Raw genomic sequence first — 23,592 nt, forward strand, 5'->3', positions numbered from 1 at the left:
AAAGGTTGGCTGTTTGAATCCACCAGCCTCTCCTTGGAAACACTAGAGGGCCGTTCTACTGTCCTGCAGTGTCACTATGAGTCAGAATCGACTCGACGGCAATGGGTTTTTTTTTTTTTAATTACCTTAAAACTCCAGCTAGATAGTTCTACTGTTTTACTGTATAATTTCAAATAAAAATACAATGGGTTGATAATGATTATTCATGCATCATTAAAATGGATTTTTGTGTTTGAATTAATGTTCAGATTAACAGAATTACATTAATATTGGCAATTTAAATATACCCAACGGTACTTGGTAACTCTTTCTTACAGTCAGAACAGAAGTGGAAACAACTTGCTGAGCTTGCCATTAGTAAATGTCAGTTTGGCCTAGCCCAGGAGTGCCTGCACCATGCACAGGATTACGGGGGTCTTTTGCTTTTGGCCACCGCCTCTGGAAATGCTAGTATGGTGAACAAGCTAGCAGAGGGTGCAGAGCGAGATGGCAAGAATAATGTGGCATTCATGAGCTACTTCTTACAGGGCAAGTAAGTATTAACCCAAAGTCTAAAAGCGGTATGCATATAGTAATTAAAAGCAATTTCTACTTTGAGGATGGATTTTGGAATGTGTGGAATGAACCCTGAGAGAGAATGGATAGATGGTTAAGTGGTGCTGAGTAGTGGGAGCAGAGGGCAGTGCTACTTTGTTGGTGCTCATCTTCAGCAAGGGATGCTTTTAGCATGTTTGATCTAAACTTTGACGCAAACTGGCTCTTCAAGGAGGCTCAAGTGGAAGAAATGGTAAACCTCTTTCTCAACAGCCCTGTCACTTAAAAGCTGAGACAGCTATTATTTTATGAAGGCAGAAAGCTACTGTGCTGCCCCAGTTGGTACCTGAATGACAGGTGATCTTACGCAAGATAATTTGATACATAGTTCAGTGTATGTATGTGAATGTATTTATAAATTTATATGTGTGTACAAATGGGTCTATTATTCCTTATTCATAATTTAAAAATCCAGAAATATTCTGATAAATTTTTTGTTAACTCTGATGGTAAAAACTGACCTGAATTCTGAGGTACTGTTATTAGATGTTTTTATCCCATTTGATGTCTTATCCTATTTAGTATCCATGTGTTATTGCAGAAATATTAATGTGATTTCTGTATGATGCTGGGGCTGTTAGGCATTGTTTTACCTTTCTAAAATATAAAACATTCTGAATTCAGAAACACATGGCTGTATTTTTATTATTATCCACATTATAAAACAAAGAAAAAGCAAATTAAAAAGCTATAGGAAAAAAGGATACTTGTGATATTTTCCTTCTGGATTGTCTGGCTTACTCCATGCTGGAGACACTGTCCTAGATATTTCTACTTGTGAAACTGTTTCAGGGTGCATTACATCCTGAAGCTTAAAATTTGCTAATTTAACCTGCCTTAACTTGCCTTGAAAAGCCCCTTTAGATTATTTTTAGGAGTTGTGAAAACAAAGTAGACTGAAAATGGTCACAAAAGATACCTTATCCCTTAAAACCTCATTGATAATGTAACACATCGTGATAAGTTGATGCTCAGTGACAGAAATGGGGTCGGGGTGTGGGGGGGAGGGGGTATTGACTTTGCAGTACTAAACCCACATTTCTTAAATGTGTTAAGTGCCATTATTAGTGTTTCTTCTTGGTAATAGTAGCTCTCATTTTTAATCTGTAGGCTTGATGCTTGCCTAGAACTCCTGATTAGAACTGGACGACTGCCAGAAGCTGCCTTCCTGGCCCGAACCTACCTACCGAGTCAGGTTTCAAGGTACAGCTTTTAATTTTAAGGAGAGATGTTTCAATTAAAAACAGCACAGACTTATTTAGTCTCTCTTTGGTTCCATGATACCTATAGGGTAGTGAAACTCTGGAGGGAGAATCTCTCAAAAGTCAATCAGAAAGCTGCAGAATCCCTTGCTGATCCAACAGAGTATGAAAACCTTTTCCCTGGATTAAAAGAAGCCTTTGTGGTTGAAGAATGGGTGAAGGAAACCCATGCTGATCTGTGGCCAGCCAAACAGTACCCACTAGTCACGGTGAGTGGTTGGAGTGCCAGGCTTCATTTAGTGTGACTCCAAGTGCATTCACATCATCAGGTTTTGAACAAGGTTAAATGCATTCTTGTTGGGTTAAGAGCCAATATCTGGGATTCAGGGAAAATTCACAGATTAACTGTGATTTCAGAATATTTCATTTCATCATTGCCTTACTCTCTGATAGCCAAATGAAGAAAGAAATGTTATGGAAGAGGCAAAAGGCTTTCAGCCCTCAAGAGCTGTAGCCCAACAGGTCAGTAGAATACTACATGTGAACTTAATATAACTTCAAATGTGTTGGTTTTAATTACCATCCCCCACTTTCTAATCCTGACTATTCTTCCCTTGGGGAGAAATTTCAAATTCCTGAAAAAATTTGTTTGTCTTCATATGTATGTCCACTTGGGCCTTCAGGAACTTGATGGGAAGCCTGCCTCTCCTTCAGTGATACTGGCCTCCCACACAGCCAACAAAGAAGAAAAGGTAGGTCAGATACCATACCCAAACCTCCTGTTGAACCACATCCCACCCATTCTCTTCACACATTCACATGGATGTCTGAAGGGTGTGCAGGTCTCCGGCTAGTCAAATGATGAGATCAGTTCCAGAGCAGAGGCTTTGAAATGGGAAGATGCCCTTTTGACTGAATATTGAATTTTCAGTTCTCATTTTGGATTCATGAACCACAGATAAATTTTCTTTGATATAGTACTATGTAATTGCCCTCTTTTCTTTGCAGAGTTTACTTGAACTGGAAGTAGATTTGGATAATTTGGAATTAGAAGATATTGACACAACAGATATTAATCTGGATGAAGATATTTTAGATGACTGAACTTAATGTTTTCCATTTACCTGACTAAACAGATTGATGTTGATCTTCACCCTGACCACAGTGCTTTGGACTATGAAAAACTCCTTAGATTTTTATATTTAGAAGCTGTGGACCACTGACTGGGAACAGAATACCTTCCTTGTCTAAAGCAGTTTTATGTGTAGCATTTAAATCACCATGTTTTCCTTGTTAACCAAAACGGACATGGGCTTTGATTTTTTTCACTGTCAGACTGTATCTCATAAAATCTTTTCAATCAATGAAGATGCTTCAGAGTTTCGTTTCTAAATGATGAAAATAGGCTTCTGGTTTTGGCCTGTAACACTGGTTGAGGCTGCTAAGCCAAAATTATACCTCACATAGGGATCACCCTACATTCTCTTTTCTTTAAACAGCTAAATTTGCATTTTCAAATATTATCAATCACATCTTTCTTAGGACTGAATATCCATGTTGTAATTCTCTAAACCCCTTTTCTTGATCTCCTCACATCATTCCCTCAGCCTACACAGCTTGGCTGGCATGGGTTCTTATGCCTTGCCCTGATTTTGTCTAGTAGCTGCTGTCTCTATAATCATGGTCTGAAACTCCATCTCCTGAGGCACTGTCTAAACTACCTATTGGCCTATTTGCTAACACAGAAAGGCACAGTACTTGGTTTTTTTACTGTATGCTCATCTAACATGATTAGAGAGAAATTCCTACCTAGGCACTCAAATGTATTTCTCAATTATTCCCTTGTAGCCTAGGAAAGTGAGTAGGGTTACACATTTTTCTCTGTAGTTCTGTTAAAGGCGCCATCCAGAACTTAAAACAACTCTGGAAAAATACAAATCAGTACCTTTTAATCCAGACATTTTGAAACATTTGGTCAATATTAACAAAGAAATCTTGTTACTAATTAGTAAAATGAAATTTACTTAAAGATACTTTCAGGAAGCTGCAGAATGGTTAATGAATGCATCTTGATAAGTCTGCAGTATTAATTCTATATATGCTCCCATCTGTGCTTCAGTTTTTGCAAAGACCTGTTTAAATTAAAAAAAAAAAAAAAAAATTCTCAGGTAATAGAACATACACTATTTATAAAGTTTTCAGTTCTGAAACATTTCTATAATAACAAAAGTCCCAGTTTTAAAAAGTCTTCTAGGTTTCACAGTAATTATCAAATAATAAACATACTACCATAGAAAAACAGCATCCAACCAATACAGTTCAATACTCATTTGAAATCCCAGAACTGTCCTAATATGGCTCTTTTAGACTGTTTTCAGAAAAAAATCAAGAAAACATTAGGTTTGAGAAAAATCAGGATTAGAACTAGAAAACCAATTTTTTACTTTAATGAGTTTTCTCCAAAAGCACTTTGCTTCATCTGGCTTATTACAGAAAATCAGAATTAGTACTATAGTTTCTGTCTACTACTCCTAGGGTATCATCAGTGTCACTTATTCATTAGAAAGCCTTAGAACTGCTGTTGCAATACACAAAAAAAATATTACTGGGATAGAAGCCAGTTCCACAAAACCATGCCTATTCTGAGCATTAAGAGAGATGAAGTTTTACAGTGAAATCCTCTCCCTAAAAAAAAAAATCTCAATTCTCAACGTTTACAGAGAGATCTGTGTGAGCCCATGGTTTTGGGAAGTATGCAATTTCAAAATGACAGCACAACTAAGGCTTGGAATACACAAGCACCACCCTTTCTGACACCTGCTCGTTTCCCCCATAAGAATGTGACCACTACTGAGCCAGGCTTTACACAGGAAGAACAGGAAACTTGACCACCTCTGATGCTGCTCGGACCTGCCAGCGCTCCAGGAATGAGGGTGCTGCTGCCCCCACCACCCTATCAGAACTTCTCTGGACTCCAGCTGCAGAAGCACTACCTGCTTCACTGTACACTTTCCCCACCCCACCCCGTCTATTTCTGTTGTCCAGGCTGAAGAAAGATGGAGGTGCATGTTTTTAAGACCATAAATGTTCTGTATTCACAAATTCTGTATAAACCAAACCCATTGCCATCGAGTTGATTCCAGCTGATAGTGATCCTATAGGACAGAATACAACTGCCCCATAGGTTTCTAAGGAGCAGCTGGTAGATTTTAATTGCTGACCTTTGGTTAGCTGCCAGGATCTTAGCCACTATGCTAAATAGGACTGGCTTCTGAATTCTGCCTAATTACCACCCAACAGCCAATATGAAAAAAAGACCCTTTACCTTAATTAAGTTTAATCCCTCAGCAGCCTGCTCTTTGGCCTCTTGAGCTGACTGGCCTTCTGGATGAACCATGTGATACAGCTGGACCAGGCTGGTGGCGTCATCAACTCTGAGAAAGGCCAGGTTAAAAAAAAAAAAAAAAAAAACTTTCTGCTTTATATTTTCAAAAGCATTTTCAGAGAAACTGGTTAGTCTAGGACTCACACCAACTCAGTGATGCAGGTACGGCAGGCCTCACTGTAGACAGTGCCCAACTTATGAAAGGGAATACATTACAAATGTGACTTTTTTTTTGGAGATGGGGCATCATTTTCTCATAGAAACAGTATTCTGAATGGTAGATGATTTCTAGATCAGCCTACTTCTCCAGCATGTGTAGAATAATCCTACTCAGAGGGCAGAAATATACCTTTACCCCACATAAGCAAGAGGTTGGGGGATGCTCAAAGTGACTTGCCTTTAGGCGCATTAGCAGTGACATCTCCAGCAAAAAAAAAAAAAAAAATCAATATTCTGACTTGGTGGATAAATACCTCAGATGCCTCTACAAGAAGCCGCCTAGGACTCCAAGGAAAGACTCCCAGGCCACTGAAATATTCACAGGAACCCATTAGTTAAATATCAGCATCTCAGTGAAGCAAATTTGAAATTATCCTCATTCAAGGAAGGAACCCTTGTGGCGCAGTGGTTAAGAACTCAGCTGCTAACCAAAAGGTCAGCAGTTCAAATCTACCAGCTGCTCCTTGGAAACCCTAAGGGGCAGTTCTACTCTGTCTCATAGGGTAGCTGTAAGTCAGAATCGGCTTGACAACAGGTCTGGTTTTAGTTTTTTAGACAGAAGGAAACTCCAATTCCACTTCAGCAGTTCGTCTAAATTTAGTGTCACACAACTACCTATAATGAACAAAAATTCAATTTTTAAGGTATGTACCTTCCTACCATTTGCTACTTCAAAGCCTGGGAATATACAAAAGTAATCCTTCCAAAATGCTTCTGCTTTTGAGGCTCTGCTATATATCCTTATTTAGTAAGCTACCATAGGAGTGACAGTTGAAGAGAGGCTAGTTCAGTGCTCCCCCAGCTGTCACTCTTTGGCCTTCCCCGCTTTCCTGTTCCTTGAGCTGGGGGATAAAGAGTGGGACGGCAAAGGGAGTAGATGAAGAATTGCTTAAGCCATATTGACCTTAGAGAAATGCTCTGGGCTCAGCGCAAGGTCTGTCTACCTGAAATGCCATGTCCTGGGAGAGGTGAGACACCAGAGCTGCTTGCATGTAAACCCTTGTGGGGGGAGGGGGGGAGACATCCTAAAATATTCATGACAAATCTGTTGTTATAATCTAACAAAGCCCAATAAACATGGAAACAAAATATCCCCCAAATAAAAGCTAAAAATAATCCTCTTCAGAGTTAAGGCACATGGCCCTGTAAATAATTTAACGGGGTTTCTACATGTTAGAATCTTGTTCAGGGCTTCATTAGGTTCATTTTAAAGTATATGGCTACACTGCAGTGAACAATTTAGCCTCACACCAAAACCCATATTTGAAATTGAGAGCAAATTACATTTTCAAAAAGATTTTTAAAGGATCTCAATTCAAAACCAACAGTGGGACATGAGTCTAGCCTGGGCTCCATGCAGCACGGAAATGCACCCCCTACTCAAGCCTATGATTTGCAGCAAGCTCAGCGTCTAGTTCATACTACCACAGGAAAGGCTGTGTGTTTATTCAAACCTCCCCCTCAGTATGCAAATGAACCACTTCAAATGTAACCCTTATATGTGATGAGTAATCCTAGTATCACATATTAATAAAAAAAAATTAATAATATATCTCGATAAAGACCTTTAATTTTCAAAAATAACACATTTCTGTGCTCTTCTAATTTGTTACAAAAATCTTTTTACAATAAAATAATTTCAGAATGATTACATTTGGGAAACTTTCTAAGTAGAAAGTTTGTTCACAGAAGATGTCATTGCTAATGCACACAAAAGCAAGTCACAGTGAGCATCCTCAGGCCCACCAGCTCCCTGCTTATTGTGGGCTGAAGGTTTTACCCTCTGGACTGGATTACACTGCATGTGCCGGTGAAGTGGGCTGGTCTGGAAATCATTTCTATGAAAAGTAATGCCCCATCTCCAAATGTGGGCTGCATTTCTTGAACAATGTCTGTAGGACCTTCTAGTTCTGAAACGCCTTACCTTTATGGATATGGCTCAGATTACCATAGGGTACTCTGTGAGTCCGTTATTCTCCTAACTGTGAAGGCAGCAATAATCACTTAACCCTGTTTCTGTATTTCACTTTGGAGTCAAGAGTCCTTATAAAGCTGACTTTCTTACTACAGCCATGCTGGTTTTTTCCCTGTCACTGGCCTTCCTAGCCCCACTGATAGGAAGATGCTCAAAACAATTTTCTCTTCAGTTTTATTACAAGATGTAAAAGTGCAGTATTATTTCAGCTAGACGCCTGAGAGCACACCAACTTGCATACTAAAAGTACAACAGACATCTCTGTTTCATACTATGTTGGGGAAAAAAAAAACTCAATGCCTTAAAAATTTTGCAAAAGCAAGAGATATCAAAAGCAAAAGGGTATTCATAAATTAAATGATGACTTTTACCTAAAAGTTCTAGAAACAATTCTACCAAAAAACAAAGTTGTCTGTCTACTTCCTTACATTTCCTATTTAATCCCACTCTGAGTACTTGGTAAGTTCTGCGTGCATTGGTGAGCCCAGGGATAAATATCCAGGGTGTATAGTACGGAACTAAAGTCACTCCTTCAAGGAATCTAGCCCTGTTACGGTAACACAAAATTAAAGACTGAGAAACTAGATTATGCTTGAAGAAAACACCTACGTACAAACTGAAGTAAGTGAAAACTTTTAAGCTATCACTAGATAATCCACTGTTTTCACAGGAAAAATAACGTAGCTTACATATGGGTTTACTGTTATGGCAATAAGAATTATTCCTTTACTTACTAGGATCATACTTACAAATCTCTCTGAATCTGGTCAATCAGCAAGCCATCGATCTTTTTCTCATTTATGAAATACCAAGCCATTCCACCGAAGTGTCTTGTTGAACGTAAGAGGTCATATTTTCCATGTTTATCTATATCTTCATAGGTCTGATGATGAACCTAAGCACATAAAATGCAATTCTTCAGAAACATGAAAATTAAAAAAATTGAGCATCATTCATTACTCGATGTGATGGTTAAGACTGTGTGTCAACTTGGCTGAGCCACAATTCTCAGTGTTTTTATGTGATCACGCCCATGACTGAATCTGCTGTGAGTAGCAATCAGTTGAAAGGGAGTTTCCTTGGGGGTGTGGGCTGGATCCAAATATAAACAGATGTGACTTTTTTGCACACTCTGGATCCTGTGCTGTCTGCTGTTCGTCTGACCTCTGCAAATTTAGGAATTCATCGATCTTCACAGGCGGAGAGCGGGAGCCCTGCTCTCTTGCCTGCCAATCTTGGGTTTGCCAGCCCCTGCGGCTACGTGAATTGAGAGAAGCCTCTATCCTGATACCCGGACTTGGGATATTTCAGCCTCTTCAATTGCATGAGCTGTTTATTTGATATAAATCTCTCTCTATATATATTTATATGCTTTACTGGTTTTGCTTCTCTAGAGAACGCAACTTAAGACACTCAATATACACTTGCTAGCATAAGTGCTGCCCAAGAAAGTACCAGTAAAACCTGATCTACTTAAAGCCTCCTCCACTACCGTTAATCAATAGCTATGATTTAGACCAATCCTTGTACAACTCACCGTATGTGGGAAGGAGGATTCTACTACGAATGAAGAGTTTGTCTAAATGATAGCACATCTGTGCTTTTCCACTGTAGAAGTGTATAGTGGCCTAGAGCAAGTTATGACATTTATTGACATATCAATTATTTTTCTGCCACCAAGCACTATTTATTAAGCACATATCACATACCTATAACCCATTGCCATGGAGTTGATTCTGGCTCATAGGAACTCTCTGTTATCTAGTGCTGCTATAACAGAAATCCCCCACGTGTCTGTCAGTTTGTTGTATCGTGGGGGTTTGCGTGTTGCTGTGATGCTGGAAGCTATGCCACTGGTATTCAGATACCAGCAGGGTCACCCATGGAGGACAGGTTTCAGCTGAGCTTCCAGACTAAGACTAGGAAGAAGGACCCAGCAGTCTACTTCTGAAAAGCGTTAGCCAGTGAAAACCGTATGGATAGCAGCGGAACACTGTCCGACACAGTGCTGGAAGATGAACCCCCCAGGTTGGAAGGCACGCAAAAGATGACTGGAGAAGAGCTGCCTCCTCAAAGTAGAGTCAACCTTAATGACGTGGATGGAGTAAAGCTTTCGGGACCTTCGTTTGCTGACACAGTACAATTCAAAATGAGACGAAACAGCTGCAAACATCCATTAATAATCGGAACCTGGAATGTACAAAGTATGAATCTAGGAAAATTGGAAATCGTCAAAATTGAAATGGAATGCATAAACATCAATATCCTAGACATTAGTGAGCTGAAATGGACTGGTATTGGCATTTTGAATCAGACAATCATATAGTCTATACTATGATGGGAATGACAACTTGAAGAGGAATGGTGTTGCATTCATCAACAAAAAGAATGTTTGAAGATCTATCCTGAGGTACAACGCTGTCCGTGATAGGATAATATCCATATGCCTACAAGGAAGACTAGTTGATACAACTATTATTCAAATCTACGCACCAACCACTAGGGCCAAGATGAAGAAATAGAAGATTTCTATCAGCTGCTGCAGTCTGAAATTGATTGAACATGCAATCAAGATGCATTGATAATTACTGGCAACTGGAATGTGAAAGTTGGAAATGAAGGATTAGTAGTTGGAAAATATGGCCTTGGTGATAGAAACAATGCCGGAGATCAAATGATAGAATTTTGCAAGATCAACGACTTCTTCATTGCAAATACCTTCTTTCACCAACATAAACAGCGACTGTATACATGGACTTCGCCAGATGGAACACACAGAAATCAAATTGACTACATCTGTGGAAAGAGACGATGGAAAAGCTCGATATCATCAGTCAGAACAAGGCCAGGGGCAGACTGTGGAACAGACCATCAATTGCTTATATGCAAGTAAAAGCTCAAACTGAAGAAAATCAGCGCAAGTCCACAAGAGCCAAAATATGACCTTGAGTATATCCCACCTGAATTTAGAGACCATCTCAAGAATGGATTTGACGCATTGAGCACTAATGACCAAAGACCAGACGAGTTGTGGAATGACATCAAGGTCATCATCCATGAAGAAAGTAAGAGGTCACTGAAAAGACAGGAAAGAAAGAAAAGACCAACATGAATGTCAGAGGAGACTCTGAAACTTGATTTTGAACATCGAGTACCTAAACAAAAAGGAAGAATTGATGAAGTAGAAGAACTGAATGGAAGATTTCAAAGGGCAGCTTGAGAAGACAAAGTATTATAAAGACACGTGCAAAGAGATGGAAAACCAAATGGGGAGAACATGCTTGGCGTTTCTCAAGCTGAAAGAACCGAAGAAAAAATTCAAGCCTCGAGTTGCAATAGTGAAGGATTCTATGGGGAAAATATTAAATGATGCAGGAAGCATCAAAAGAAGATGGAGAAATACACAGAGTCATTGCAACAAAAAGAATTAGTCAATGTTCAACCATTTCAAGAGGTGACACATGATCAGGAACCCATGGTACTGAAGGAAGAAGTCCAAGCTGCTCTGAAGGCACTGGCAAAAAACAAGGCTCCAGGAATTGATGGAATATCAATTGAGATGTTTCGACAAACAGGTGCAGTGCTGGTGGTGCTCACTCATCTATGCCAAGAAATATGGGAGACAGCTTCTTGGCCAACTGACTGGAAGAGATCCGTAGTTATGCCTATTCCCAAGAAAGATGATCCAACCAAATGTGGAAATTATAGAATGATATCAATATCACACGTAAGCAAAATTTTGCTGAAGATCATTCAAAAACAGCTGCAGCAGCATATCAACAGGGAACTGCCAGGAATTCAGGCCAGTTTTAGAAGAGGATGTGGAGCCAAGGGGTATCATTGCTGACGTCAGATGGATCCTGGCTGAAAGCAGAGAATACCGGAAGGATGTTTACCTGTGTTTTATTGACTATGCAAAGGCACGCAACTGTGTGGATCATAACAAACTATGGATAACATTGCAAAGAATGGGAATTCCAGAACACTTAATCATGCTCCTGAGGAACCTTTACATAGATCAAAAGGCAGTTATTCGGACAGAACAAGCGGATACTGATTGGTTTAAAGTCAGGAAAGGTGTGCGCCAGGGTTGTATTCTTTCACCATACCTATTCAATCTGTATGCTGAGCAAATAATCCAAGAAGCTGGACTATATGAAGAAGAACGGGGCATCAGGATTGGAGGAACTCATTAGCAACCTGCGTTATATAGATGATACAGCCCTGCTTGCTTTAAGTGAAGAGGACTTGAAGCACTTACTAATGAAGCTCAAAGACCACAGCCTTCAGTATGGATTGCACCTCAACATAAAGAAAACAAAAAAATCCTCACAACTGGACCAACGAGCCGCATCATGATAAACAGAAAAGACTGAAGTTGTCGAGGATTTCTTTTTACCTGGATCCACCATCAACAGCCATGGAAGCAGCAGTCAAGAAATCAAAAGACACATTGCATTGGGTAAATCTGCTGCAAAGAACCTCTTCAAAGTGTTGAAGAGCAAAGATATCACCTTGAAGACTAAGGTGCGCCTGACCCAAGCCATGGTATTTTTCAATCGCATCATATGCATGTGAAAGCTGGACAACGAATAAGGAAGACTGAAGAAGAACTGACGCCTTTGAATTGTGGTGTTGGCGAAGAATATTGAATATACCATGGACTGCCAAAAGAACGAACAAATCTGTCTTGGAAGAAGTACAACCAGAATGCTGCTTAGAAGCAAGGATGGTGAGACTGCATCTTACGTACTTTGGGCATGTTGTCAGGAGGGATCAGTCCCTGGAGAAGGACATCATGCTTGGCAAAGTACAGGGTCAGTGGAAAAGAGGAAGACCCTCAAGAAGGTGGACTGACAAAGAGGCTGCAACAATGAGCTCAAGCATAACAACGATTGTAAAGATGGCTCAGGACCAGGCATTGTTTCGTTCTGTTGTGCACAGAGTCGCTAGGAGTCAGAACCGACTTGATGGCACCTGACAACAACATAACCGAAATACCACAAGCGGATGACTTTAACAAAGAGAAATTTATTCTCTCACAGTCTAGGAGGCTGGAAGTCCAAATTCAGGGTGCCAGCTCCAGGTGAAGGCTTTCTGTTGGCTCTGAAGGAAGGTCCTTATCATCAGTCTTCCCCTGGTCTAGAAGCTTCTCAGGCACAGGGACCTCAGATCCAAAGGAGGCACTCTGTTCCTGGCACTACTTTCCTGGTGGTAGGAAGTCCCCCTCTCTCTCTGCTCCCTTCTCTCTTTTATATCTCTAAAGAGACTGACTTAAAACACAACCTAATCTTGTAGATTCAGTCCTGCCTCATTAACATAACTGCTGATAATCCCACTGTCTTAGTCACCTAGTGTTGCTGTAACAGAAATACCAAAAGCAGATGGCTTTAACAAAGAGAAATTTATTCTCTCACAGTCTAGGAGGGCAGAAGTTCCAAATCAGGGTGCCAGCTTCATGAAAGACTTCCTCTGTTGGCTCTGAGGGAAGGTCCTTGTCAATCTTTCCCTGGTCTAGGAGCTTCTCAGGTACAGGGACTTCAGATCCAAAGGAGGCACTCTGCTCCTGGCACTACTTTCCTGGTGGTATGAGGTCCCCATGTCTCTCTGTTTACTTCTTTTATATCTCAAAAGTAATTGGCTTAAAACACAATCTAATCTTGTAGATTGAGTCCTGCCTCATTAATATAACTGCCTTGAATCTCACCTCATTAACATCATAGAGGTAGGATTTACAACACATAAGAAAATCACAGCAGATAACAAAATGGTGGACAATCACACAATACTGGGAATCATGGCCTAGCCATGCTGACACTTTGCGGGGACACAATTCAATCCTTGACACCACCTCATTAACATCCTAAAGCTAGGATTTACAACACATAGGTAAATCACATTAGATGACAAAATGGTGGACAATCACACAATACTGGGAATCATGGACTAGCGAAGTTGATGCACATTTTTGGGGAGACACAATTCATAACATTCTACCCTTCGGCCCCCCAAAATTCATGTCTTTGCCACATGTAAAACACATTCACCCCATCATATCATCCCAAAGTCTTAAGTCAACTCCAAATCTAAAATCTCATCTGCAAAATTCCTCTTCATCTATGAAATAAAGAATACAAGTTATCTACTTCCAAAGTGCAATGGTGGAACAGACACGAAGTAGACATTTCCATTACAAATGGAAGAAACTGGAGGGAAAGAAGGGATAACTGGCACTAAGTCAGCCGAACACATTACATTAGCTCTGTTTTTTTTTATCTGAGACCAAATGGCAATGCCTTGCCCTCCAGATTCTGGGTGTTGGCCACACTCTCAGGATTCTGGGTGGAGGTTCCTTGGCCCAGGGCTTCTGTGCTGTCTTCTAGGCCCAACAGAATGGCAACTCTGCTCTCTCACATTTGAGTGGCCCCGTTCTCCTAGACAATCTGAGTGATGACTCCGTCCTTTGAGACCCTAGAGGTCGTGGACCTACCCTCTGAGGAAGGTAGCTCTGCTTCCTGTGTTCCTTGTCTCTTCAGCTTCTGCTTCCTGGTCCCTTGGCCTCTCGGCCCTTGGGCTTCACCACCTGTGCCTGCCCTGTTGGGGCAAGTATTCCAAAGCTCTTTAGCTCCACCAATAAGTGCCTAGAGGCACCACACTCCACCAGTAAACTTGGGTTGGAAGGCTCTCAACTCTCTTGCTCCATAGGCTGGCAAGCCTTCCTCCACCAATAAGTGCTCAGAGGTATCCCGCTCTGCCAGGAAGTCTCCTGCCAAAGGCACTAGGCTCTCTTGCTCCGTGAGTCCGCTCCAGTACTGTCTTGTGCTGGTCTCCTGGTTCTGCTGCTGCCCTTTCTCTGCTGCTGCTTCTTGCTGTCTGTGCTATCTCCAGTGTTAACAGCCCTCCTCACTTCCTTCTGAGTCCTCACCAGAATTGTCTTTGATGTCAATAATTCCACTCTCTTCAAGGCAATCTAAAAAAACCCATCGCTGTCAGGTTAAATGCAACTGATAGCGACCCTAATGGACAGTGTAGAACTGCCCCACAGGGTTTCCAAGGAGTGCCTGGTAGATTTGAATTGCCAGCCTTTTGGTTAGCTGCCATAGCTCTTAACCGCTATGCCACCAGGGTTTCCCAAGGCAATCTAGGCTTTTACCATTAGGCACTTTAAAGCTCTTCCAGCCTCTATCCATTCACAGTTTCAAAACTGCTTCCACATTTTAGGTATCTGTTAGAGCAGCACCCCACTATTCTGGTACCAAATTCTGTCTTAGCTATCTAGTGCTGCTATAACAGAAATACCACAAGTAGATGGCTTTGACAAAGAGAAATTTATTCTCTCATAGCTCAGGAGGCTAGAAATCCAAAATCAGGGTGTCAGCTCCAGGGGAAGACTTTCTCTCTCTGTCAGCTCTGAAGGAAGGTCCTTGTCATCAATCTTCCCCAGTCTAGGAGCTTCTCAGGCATGGGGACCTTGGATCCAAAGGGCACGCTCTGCTCCTGGCACTACTTTCCTGGTGGTAGGAGGGCCCTCTGTTTCTCTGCTCCCTTTTTTCTTTTATATCTTTAAAGAGATTGACTTAGGACACAACTTAATTTTGTAGATTAAGTCCTGCCTCATTAACATAACTGCCGCTAATCCTAACTCATTAACACATAGAGGTATGATTTATAACACATAGGAAAATCACATCAGATAACAAAATGATGAACAATCACACAATACTGGGAATCATGGACTAGCCAAGTTGACACATATTTTTTGGGGGGACATAATTCAATCCGTAACAGTGACCCTATAGGACAGAGTAGAACTACCCCACAAGGTTTCCAAGGCTGTACTCTTTATGGAAGCACACTGCCCCATCTTTCTCTTGAAGAGTGGCTGGTGAGTTTGAACTGCTGTCCTTTTGGTTAGTGACTGAGTGCTTAACCACTGTGCCACCAGAGCTCCTTTCACATACATATAGACCACTGGAAATAATGGACTACCATTATTAGGCCACTCCTCCTCCCCTCCTCCATTCCATCGACTATCCCCATTCCATCTTATTAACTGGTATGTTCCTTCAATTCTCCCTCCAGATTGATCTTCCTAAAGGAGGGTTCTGATCAGGGCATTCCTCTGTTAAAAAGCTCTCAAAGGTCTGATGTATAAAGTCCAGATTTCTTAGCCTAACATCTGAGGTTACCTGTGACGTGGTCCCACACACCCTTCCAGTTTAACCTTAAACTACTCCTCTACATGTGCACTGCATGTACAAGCATATAGAATAACTGGCCATTTCTCAAACATACTATGTTATTTCCTGCCTGCTGCTCACACTGTTCCCTCTACTTGGAATCCTCTCCTCACTGAACTCCATCTGCCATGATGTTCTCTGCCCTTCTAGAACCCTCTCAAGGCCCCTATGAAGACTTTCCTAAGAGCACTTTATAACCTTTTCTCAGCACCTAACATTTTAGGCCTAAGGTTATAATAAGCTTGACGGCAACAGGTAAACTTTTCTCCCACCCTTCCCCACAATCTTTTCTGGACTGCAAGCTTTTACATACAGAACAGCCTATCCTACTCCTCTTCATAGCATCACCTATACTACCCAGGATAATACCTTATACATAAACAAAAAACCAAACCCAGCGCCGTCGAGTCAATTCCGACTCATAGCGACCCTATAGGACAAAGCGGAACTGCCCCATAGAGTTTCCAAGGGGCGCCTGGCAGATTCGAACTGCCAACCCTTTGGTTAGCAGCTGTAGCACTTAAGGACTACGCCACCAGGTTATACATACAAACTACTAAATGAGTACTTATTGAACTGATTTACAAAATACACACACTGCACTTTGACAAATTTTAGTAAACATGTTCGTTACTACATGGTAAGTAAAAAGAGAATGGACTTTGCCATTAAGTCTGGGACCTAACGCTACCACTTACTAGCTGTGCAAATGTCAGCAAGCTACTTAACTCTCTAAGTTTAACTTCCTTCATCTAAAGATGAACAACAACTCAAAGGTTGTTGTGAGGGTCAAATACGTATCAGATACATAAACCAAAAAACCCACTGCCGTCGAGTCGATTCTGACTCACAGCAACCCTATAGGGCAGAGTAGAACTGCCCCATAGAGTTTCCAAGGAGCACCTGACGGATTCAAACCGCCGCCTCTTGGTTAGCAGCTGTAGCACTTAACCAGTACGCCACCAGGGTTTCCATCAGATACATATCAGATACATATCAGGTACTAGATAGGTGTTCAAGTATTTCCCTTCACTTTCCCATGTATCAATGGTTATAACCAAGTTCACTGTGCTAGATTAAAAAATCTTACTCATATCCATACTTAAGCTAATGCTTTAGAAAAAACTGTAAAATATACTCACCTTAATATACTCAGCAGAATCTGGCTCAAACTGGGCAATGCAGAGATTGAGGACGTCAGCATGCCGGTCCTGACTGTACATGGTCTAAAATCAGATAGCAGTGTTGCAATTAGATGAGAAGAACACGGACGTGCAGTACCTGCCCTGATGCCACAACAGGCTCACCCACCCACATACACACCACATCTACGCCCATCTACAAGTGTACGGGAAAACCATGGATGGACTTTGTAATTGTCACACGTGGATTCAAATCCCAGCTAAGCCAATTACAACAGATATAGCTCTAGTCAGGTTACTCATTAGAAACGTCCATCTGTATTTATCAACAGAAAATGCCCAACAGCGCCAGAGTCAACAGGTTCAACAAAGAAACCATCGCCACTGACTCTGATATAGGAAACCGAAGTCACCTTACCTTAACATTTTCTTCCTTGAAAATTATTGGTGTCAAAATTCTACGACCTTCTTTTGGGAAATAAATTTGAATCATCCGATCCCGTTCTTCCCAAGAGGCTTTGCGTAGTGTGCCACTTGGTTCTCTGACAACAATAAAACGCTCCTGAAATATGAAACATAATCAAGGATGAATTTGTGAGGACTTATTTTTAGTTCTGGTGCCCCACTAAGCACCATTATAAGAATAATGTCAACAACTGGGAAATGTAAAATGCAATCATGCACAGATGATGTCAATGGCACTTTTAAAAACCTCAAAGACTGGGCAAGGTTTGATAGTTCCTTCACTAATCACTTTGTGTGTCTAACAATCAGAAATCTAGAATGAAAGTATTAAGTACTGACTATGATGCTAATGTGGGCTCAATACATAAAATTATTCAACTAAAAAAACCTTATCTGAGGCTCATCTAAATCCATTTTAGAGGAAAGAAGTACAGTGAGAGCTTTTCAAATTGTTCCACTTCCTCATCCCAAAGTCTCATCTAAATAGATTTTTATTACTCTATGATCTGCTTTTAGTCTTTGGGATAAAACAGACAAAATTAAATGTGTAGTCTTAATTCTATACACCTCTATGATTTTTCATACTGGCATTAGACATAGATGTGTCAGAGAGACTACTGGTCCACATGCTTCTGACCTCTTCACTCTTCTAACTGTCAACTCCCAGGCCACGTCTGTACCAGTCAACTGGCAATTAACCACGTGCGACATTCCTGACACCTCTCAGCTGTTGTTATGTAACTGGAAAATGGCAGAAACTGTGGATTACAATTCTTCTTCCAATGCCCAGAGTGACTTACCTAGAGCCTTGCACATAACACATAACTGATACACATCTGATTAATGTTTAAATTAACCAGATGGCAGGACTCTCAACTTTTCAGAGATGTAAGTGCCTCTAAATATATTCTGAGGATGTTAAAATTAAAACTTTTATTAAGTACTGTAAATTGAATACAAGGAAAAAAAAAAGTAGATGCCAAAATAACACAATTATTTCTCAAAAGAATTCTGGTAATTTGAGAAATCTGAATTCCAAGTTCTTTTCTCCCTTTAAGGTTATGAAATGCTACCATAACCAGCCTTCATAGCACTGCAAACATTTATTAAAGCACATAAATTCTAATTTAGATGACAACTCTTATGAACTCTGCTCACTGTCATGTATGCAAATGGCTGGTGTACAGACATGAACACAGTTTGAATCATGTCTTCCAACCACATGTTAAAAGACTTATTAATATGGGGGTGGTCCTTCTCCCAAGCCCAACAATATGTAGTATTCCATCACATGTTATGGGGCTGAATTATAAACTACTTCTACTCTTTTTACTTTTTAAAGGCTGAAGTAGCAAACCAGTATCATATTTCTAAAACGCTGGAGTGTTATTTTTGAGTTGGCAATCAAGGTAAGTGGAGCTAGAAAATAAAAACTACAAAAGCAGCAGCAGTGCTGTCTGAAAATTATTTGGGAGAACATATGCCATTCTTACTGCAAATTCTGGAAAGTAAAAGTCCTTTGCGAAGTCTGGGATTTTTTGGCATCAAGAATGAATTCACAGGAAAGAAACACTCCAGCTCTCAAAAAGATACAACTAAGAAAGTCGCTAAACGCTTAGGTAGGAATCTCCCTTATCGCAATGCCCTGAAGATTCTTTCTACTTATGGTTTTAGGGTGTGTGCGCCTGTTTGTCTGTATAGCCCTTGTTCTGTCTCAGCACACCTATCTCTTCCTTTGTAGTCAATTTGTAATATACTGTGTCCACAGTCTGTAGGGAATGGTAACAGGACAATATGGGTAGGGCTGGCCTGCGTTCTTCTGCCTACTTATATTAAAAGATCTCATTCAGTCACGGGAATTCTGGTTTGGAAGCATCGGAGAAAGCCAAGTAACAGGATGTTAACCCTCAATCCTCAGACCCATCTCCACAAGGTATTTCAAACAAAGATCAATTTGCTACTAGACATACTCACCCGGTGTGGTATGTTATACGATATATCAGTAAACACGTATTTGGCTGTTACTGTTCCTTCCAAAATCTTATCTTCAGCTAACACATCATTTATTGGTGCTCGCTCTTCCAGAACGGGTGGCATTTTTAATTGTACTTTAGCTGCCTCAACTGCCTGTCTTGTAGCCTAATGAAATAAAATATTTCTTAAAGAAAGCCACAACGTTACAGAACCAAAAGGATCATACGACAAAAGGAGATATTAATCAAACATGCTAAACTCTGCAAAGAGAAAACACTGCAGTCACAAATCACTGGGTGAAAAGCCAGACTTGGACTCCTGGTCCCTGGCCTTTGCCTCTGTGGTGTAGCTGAGAGCACCTGTGCAGGAGCAACTGTGAACAAACCAGCAAAAGCATGCACCTGAGACAGAGCCAGGCTCCAAAAGTTGCTTGAAATAAAAAAAGGATTGCATTTACCAGGTGCTTACTGTGCCAGATGTTCCAAATATTCTGAATGTATTTGCTCATTTAATGCCCATACTACCCTATAAAATAAGTGCTAAAAACAGAAGCACATAGATGTTAAGTAAATTACTATGAAGTCGCAGTACTAGGACTTGACTAGGCAGCTCAACCCCGGAGCTCATGCTCTTAACCACTGACTACAGCGCTTCCCATCCTCTTAACAGTGGTTACCACTTGGGGGGTGAAAAGGGGACTTTCACTCTTCATGTGATGTTGCTGTTGTGTGTTGTACAGTTGATTCCAACTCATAGTGACCCTACAGGACAGAGCAGAACTGCCCCATAGGATTTCCAAGGCAGAATGTCACATCTTAACTGCTGACCTTTCAGTTAGCAGCCAAGCACTTAAGACCTGTGCCACTAGGGCTCCTTTTTCCTGTGATATACTATTGAACATTTCGATTTTCTGCTATGACTCTAAATTACTTTTGAATTAGAAAATAAGGGCAATAATGCTTCATATATTCTTACAGCAAAGCATTTCCCACAACACACTCAGTAATTATGGCTACAGGAGGTCTCTGGTGTCTGCTTAGCAGGATCTCATGATTGCACCAAACTCTTCAGCCCCAAAGAAGCTCACAGCAATGTTTCTCTGGGAACGAAGCTGGAGAAGGCAAGGGCAAGAATGCTCAAGCTAGTTTTGGAGCAAAGAGGAGGCTCTGCTTGGATACCCTGACCTGACCTTTGTGCCCCAGTCTGCCTAATTATGGCATGTTCCCTGCTCTTCTCTGCCTTCCTACTCTCAAATTTCTTTTCAGTTCTGTGCCTAGTACTTCCCCTCACTAGTGCCTATGGAAGAGCAGTTATGGCCATCTGAAGAGCCTGTGGAAATCTTGTTTAAAATTTCAAGAAAGGTATTCTACCAACATTCCTACATTCACGTACCTCTTCCAACTGTGCCTGGGTCATCAGCTTATAGGTTGGGGGCTTCAGTTTTTGCAGAGCTGGCTTAAAAATCTTCTGCAAATTCAAACCTGTCATCTTGATGAGTATGCTTTGGACTTCCTCATCCATAAATGTACGTTTCTTGATCTCTGAGTTACCACATGCTGCTAAAATGGATTTTAGTAAATAAGAAGCTGTCACAAACGACAAGCCAACAAGACCTCTAAATAGAAAAGTAAGTTAATAATAAAGACTACTGTCCAAATGTCTACCTCAGCATTGCATCTATGATTCACTCATTCATTTAAAATTTACTGAGCATCCACTGTGATGAGAAGAAACATAAACCACCAAAACCCACTGCTGTCTAGTCAATTCCGACTCATAGCGACTCTACAGGACAGAGTAGAACTGCCCTGTAGAGTTTCCAAGGAGCGCCTGGCGGATTCAAACTGCCGACCTCTTGGTTAACAGCCATAGCACTTAACCACTACGCCACCACGGTTTCCAGAAGAAACATAGTTTCTGCCAAAAAGGCACTTCAAGTCCAGTGAGGGAAGTAACAGAAAAATTGCTATAAGAAGAAGCTACTATTTACAGTGTCTCCTATGTGCCAGGTATCACTATACATCTTCAGGAACGCTAACAACCCACAAATTAGGTATGACTATCCCAATTTTATAAATGAGGGTTCTGAGGCCTGTCCAAGGACAACTAGTACATTAATTCTGCCTTCAAAATGAGTTTCCAAACTACCTGTGTTCAGTTTCACTTCTGGGCCTTTGCCCATGCTGTTCCCTCTGCTTGCAATGTTTCTTGCTTCCTCCCTAATATGGTTAACCAGGTCACGATTTTGGTCATGTTTTCTAGGAAGTCTCCCTAAGCCTTCCAAGCTAGGCTGGGTGCCCCTCCTATGTGCGTCCCATAAAGCTCAGGTCACGCTGTACTGCCACCTCCGCACTGGGCCAAAAACTCTCTCTAGGAAAAGCCATGCCAGTCTTAGTTTGCTTATCTTCTAATTCTAGCATGGTGGTTTGCAAAGAGCGGAGCTCAGGAACTGTTGGCTGAGTGAGTGAATGAACGAACGAACAACGAACGCGGACGCAGTACAGAAGAGAACCGGCTGAGTTTGAGGACGCGCTGCGGAAAGAGCCGCGGGAGCCGCAGCGCGATTCTTGTCAGTAGAAGATTGTAGGTCTCCTAAGAGGCCATCCCAGTGGGTACGGGGGCGGGGGGGGGGTCACTTACCAGCCTCAGAAGCGAGCCGGCGGCATGGCGACCCCGCCCCGCAGGGCCCGGGTAGCGGCTGGAGCAGGGTGCTGGGCCGCGTTCGGGCACAGAAAAAGAACCGCTCCGCGCCCCGAGAACAGGTCAGGTGCCTCCACGACGCTGGTGTTCTGAGCGCTGCCATGATCATCCGGGGCCGGAAACGCCTGAGAGCAACTTCCGGGTTGTTAGCGGGTTCTATGGCCTTCTGGGAAATGTAGTCTGAGGGAGGAGAAGGAAGGAAGGGATGTGGCTCCTGGGTCTTTTATATAAAAAAAAAAAAAAATTTTTTTTTTTTTTTGGTCTTTTATAGTTTCTTCGAAATAGCTTGTTCACGTGTAGAGGTATTTGTGCCCTTCCTTAAACATGAAGCTAGAATTAAGATTGCATCCTTTTCTTTATATACTTTTTTTTTCCTGGGCTATTTCATTCGTTCCCAAGGTTCTAAATAAATTTCGGCCTCCTACCCAAATCTTTCCTCTCAGTTCCAGGCACAGATGCCCTCTCCCTGCCCAGCCTGTCTCCTGATTCTGAGCCCTGAACACCAGCACCATCCTCATCCTGTATCAACCCACACATCTTATTCCCTGTCTCAGCACCTTACTCCTTTCCTTCATAGCCCCTTTCACAGTTTGTGATTATTTTGATTACTATATATTTGCGGCTTATTTTTCTCACCCCATGAGCGCAGTAAGTTTTTCTGCCTATTTTATTAGAATATCACCTACCCTGGTACATCTACGTGCACAGAAAACGTTCACTGAATAAATGTTGATTGAATGATTAGATCTGTTACATTCTTTCCTAGCTGTCCCAAGTGTGCATGTGTTATCCTTTTCTAGACTAGAGTGATAGATGGCCACGTGGCTTTCTGAAGATGATCTTCAGAAGAGCTTTTACAGAATTATAAGCTGTGTCAGTTAAAGTTCTCTGGTTGCAAGCGACAGAAATCATCCCTGACTAAAACAGAGGTGGAAGTTATTGGAAGGCTGTTGAGTAGCTCACAGAGTTAAAGGAAAAGCTAAATAGCCAAGCTTCAGGAAGGACTTGAAGGAAGTAACTCCAGGGCCCCAGAGGGAGAAACTCATGAGAAATCTCTCCAAGAGGCTGTGTCAGAATTACTTGGTTTCCACTAACTACATGCTTCCCATAAAATTCAAGTCACTGGTCAGAGGCTGATTGGCTTCCCTGTGGGGTCCATTTCACCCCTGGGGCATGGGGCAGATGGCCTTTGATTGACAGTCCCTGGACAACCTGGCTGTGGCTAGTGAAAGGACTTACCAGATCATATCTAGGAGAAAAATCACCAGCTCTGTGGAGCAACAATGGTTTTCTACTGTTTGTTAAACAAAAGTATACCAAACCAAACCAAACCCTGACTCATAGCGACCCTATAGGACAGGGTAGAACTGCCCCATAGGATTCGAAGGGTGTAAATCTTTACAGAAGGAGACTGCTATATCTTTCTCTGACAGACCAGCTGGTGGGTTCCAACTACTGACCTTTAGGTTAGCAACCAAGCACTTAACCACTGCGCCACCAGGGTCTTAATTACCCAGCTGTCAATAACTTTACAGGACCTGGTCTTTCATTACCCTAAAGGGATTGGAATTTTGACCTGGGCTTTTAGAATTCTTCAAGATGGGGAGAAGGTACAAGTCAGAGAGAGGAATGAAGAAAGGAAGGGCAGGGTCTGTGGGAGAAGTATAATAGTCTGGACAACCCTTGCAATTTCCAG

General features: G+C 41.5%; 2 protein-coding genes across 3 annotated transcripts in view; one reads left to right on the forward strand and one right to left on the reverse strand.

The window, feature by feature from the left end:
* Positions 1 to 3,160, forward strand: part of COPB2 (COPI coat complex subunit beta 2) — a 58,286-nt gene extending 55,126 nt beyond the window's left edge. Inside the window, exons 17-22 of the mRNA XM_049870199.1 lie at positions 318 to 532; positions 1,705 to 1,797; positions 1,885 to 2,065; positions 2,250 to 2,318; positions 2,480 to 2,548; positions 2,805 to 3,160. Of these exons, the coding sequence (XP_049726156.1) occupies positions 318 to 532; positions 1,705 to 1,797; positions 1,885 to 2,065; positions 2,250 to 2,318; positions 2,480 to 2,548; positions 2,805 to 2,900 (723 nt within the window). The 3' untranslated portion in view covers positions 2,901 to 3,160. The remainder of the gene's footprint in view (positions 1 to 317; positions 533 to 1,704; positions 1,798 to 1,884; positions 2,066 to 2,249; positions 2,319 to 2,479; positions 2,549 to 2,804) is intronic.
* Positions 3,158 to 22,025, reverse strand: MRPS22 (mitochondrial ribosomal protein S22). Of its 2 annotated transcripts, none has more exons than XM_049870211.1 (8): positions 21,837 to 22,025; positions 20,589 to 20,752; positions 19,197 to 19,361; positions 17,176 to 17,319; positions 16,758 to 16,841; positions 8,125 to 8,270; positions 5,122 to 5,230; positions 3,158 to 3,928 (listed from the first exon to the last, which is right to left on the reverse strand). In XM_049870211.1, exons 1-8 carry the CDS (start codon positions 22,003 to 22,005, stop codon positions 3,833 to 3,835), a joined length of 1,077 nt encoding a protein of 358 aa, XP_049726168.1. In that variant the 5' UTR covers positions 22,006 to 22,025; the 3' UTR covers positions 3,158 to 3,832. The 2 variants fall into 2 exon arrangements, with proteins under 2 accessions (XP_049726168.1, XP_049726167.1); XM_049870210.1 differs by having other exon boundaries at positions 20,589 to 20,755.
* Between the last annotated feature and the right edge of the window lie 1,567 nt (positions 22,026 to 23,592).

The sequence above is a fragment of the Elephas maximus genome, chromosome 26 (assembly GCF_024166365.1).
Source record: "Elephas maximus indicus isolate mEleMax1 chromosome 26, mEleMax1 primary haplotype, whole genome shotgun sequence".
In the NCBI taxonomy this organism is placed as follows: domain Eukaryota; kingdom Metazoa; phylum Chordata; class Mammalia; order Proboscidea; family Elephantidae; genus Elephas; species Elephas maximus.

Bases quoted from the DNA above. Each gene is read 5' to 3' on its own strand.
- MRPS22 (XM_049870210.1), bottom strand. From the start codon at position 22,005: ATGATCATGGCAGCGCTCAGAACACCAGCGTCGTGGAGGCACCTGACC. The intron at 16,842-17,175 runs GTAAGGTGACTT...ATCTGATTTTAG, and splicing joins TCAAGGAAGAAAATGTTAAG to ACCATGTACAGTCAGGACCG. The intron at 8,271-16,757 runs GTGAGTATATTT...TTATGTGCTTAG, and splicing joins ATTCTGCTGAGTATATTAAG to GTTCATCATCAGACCTATGA.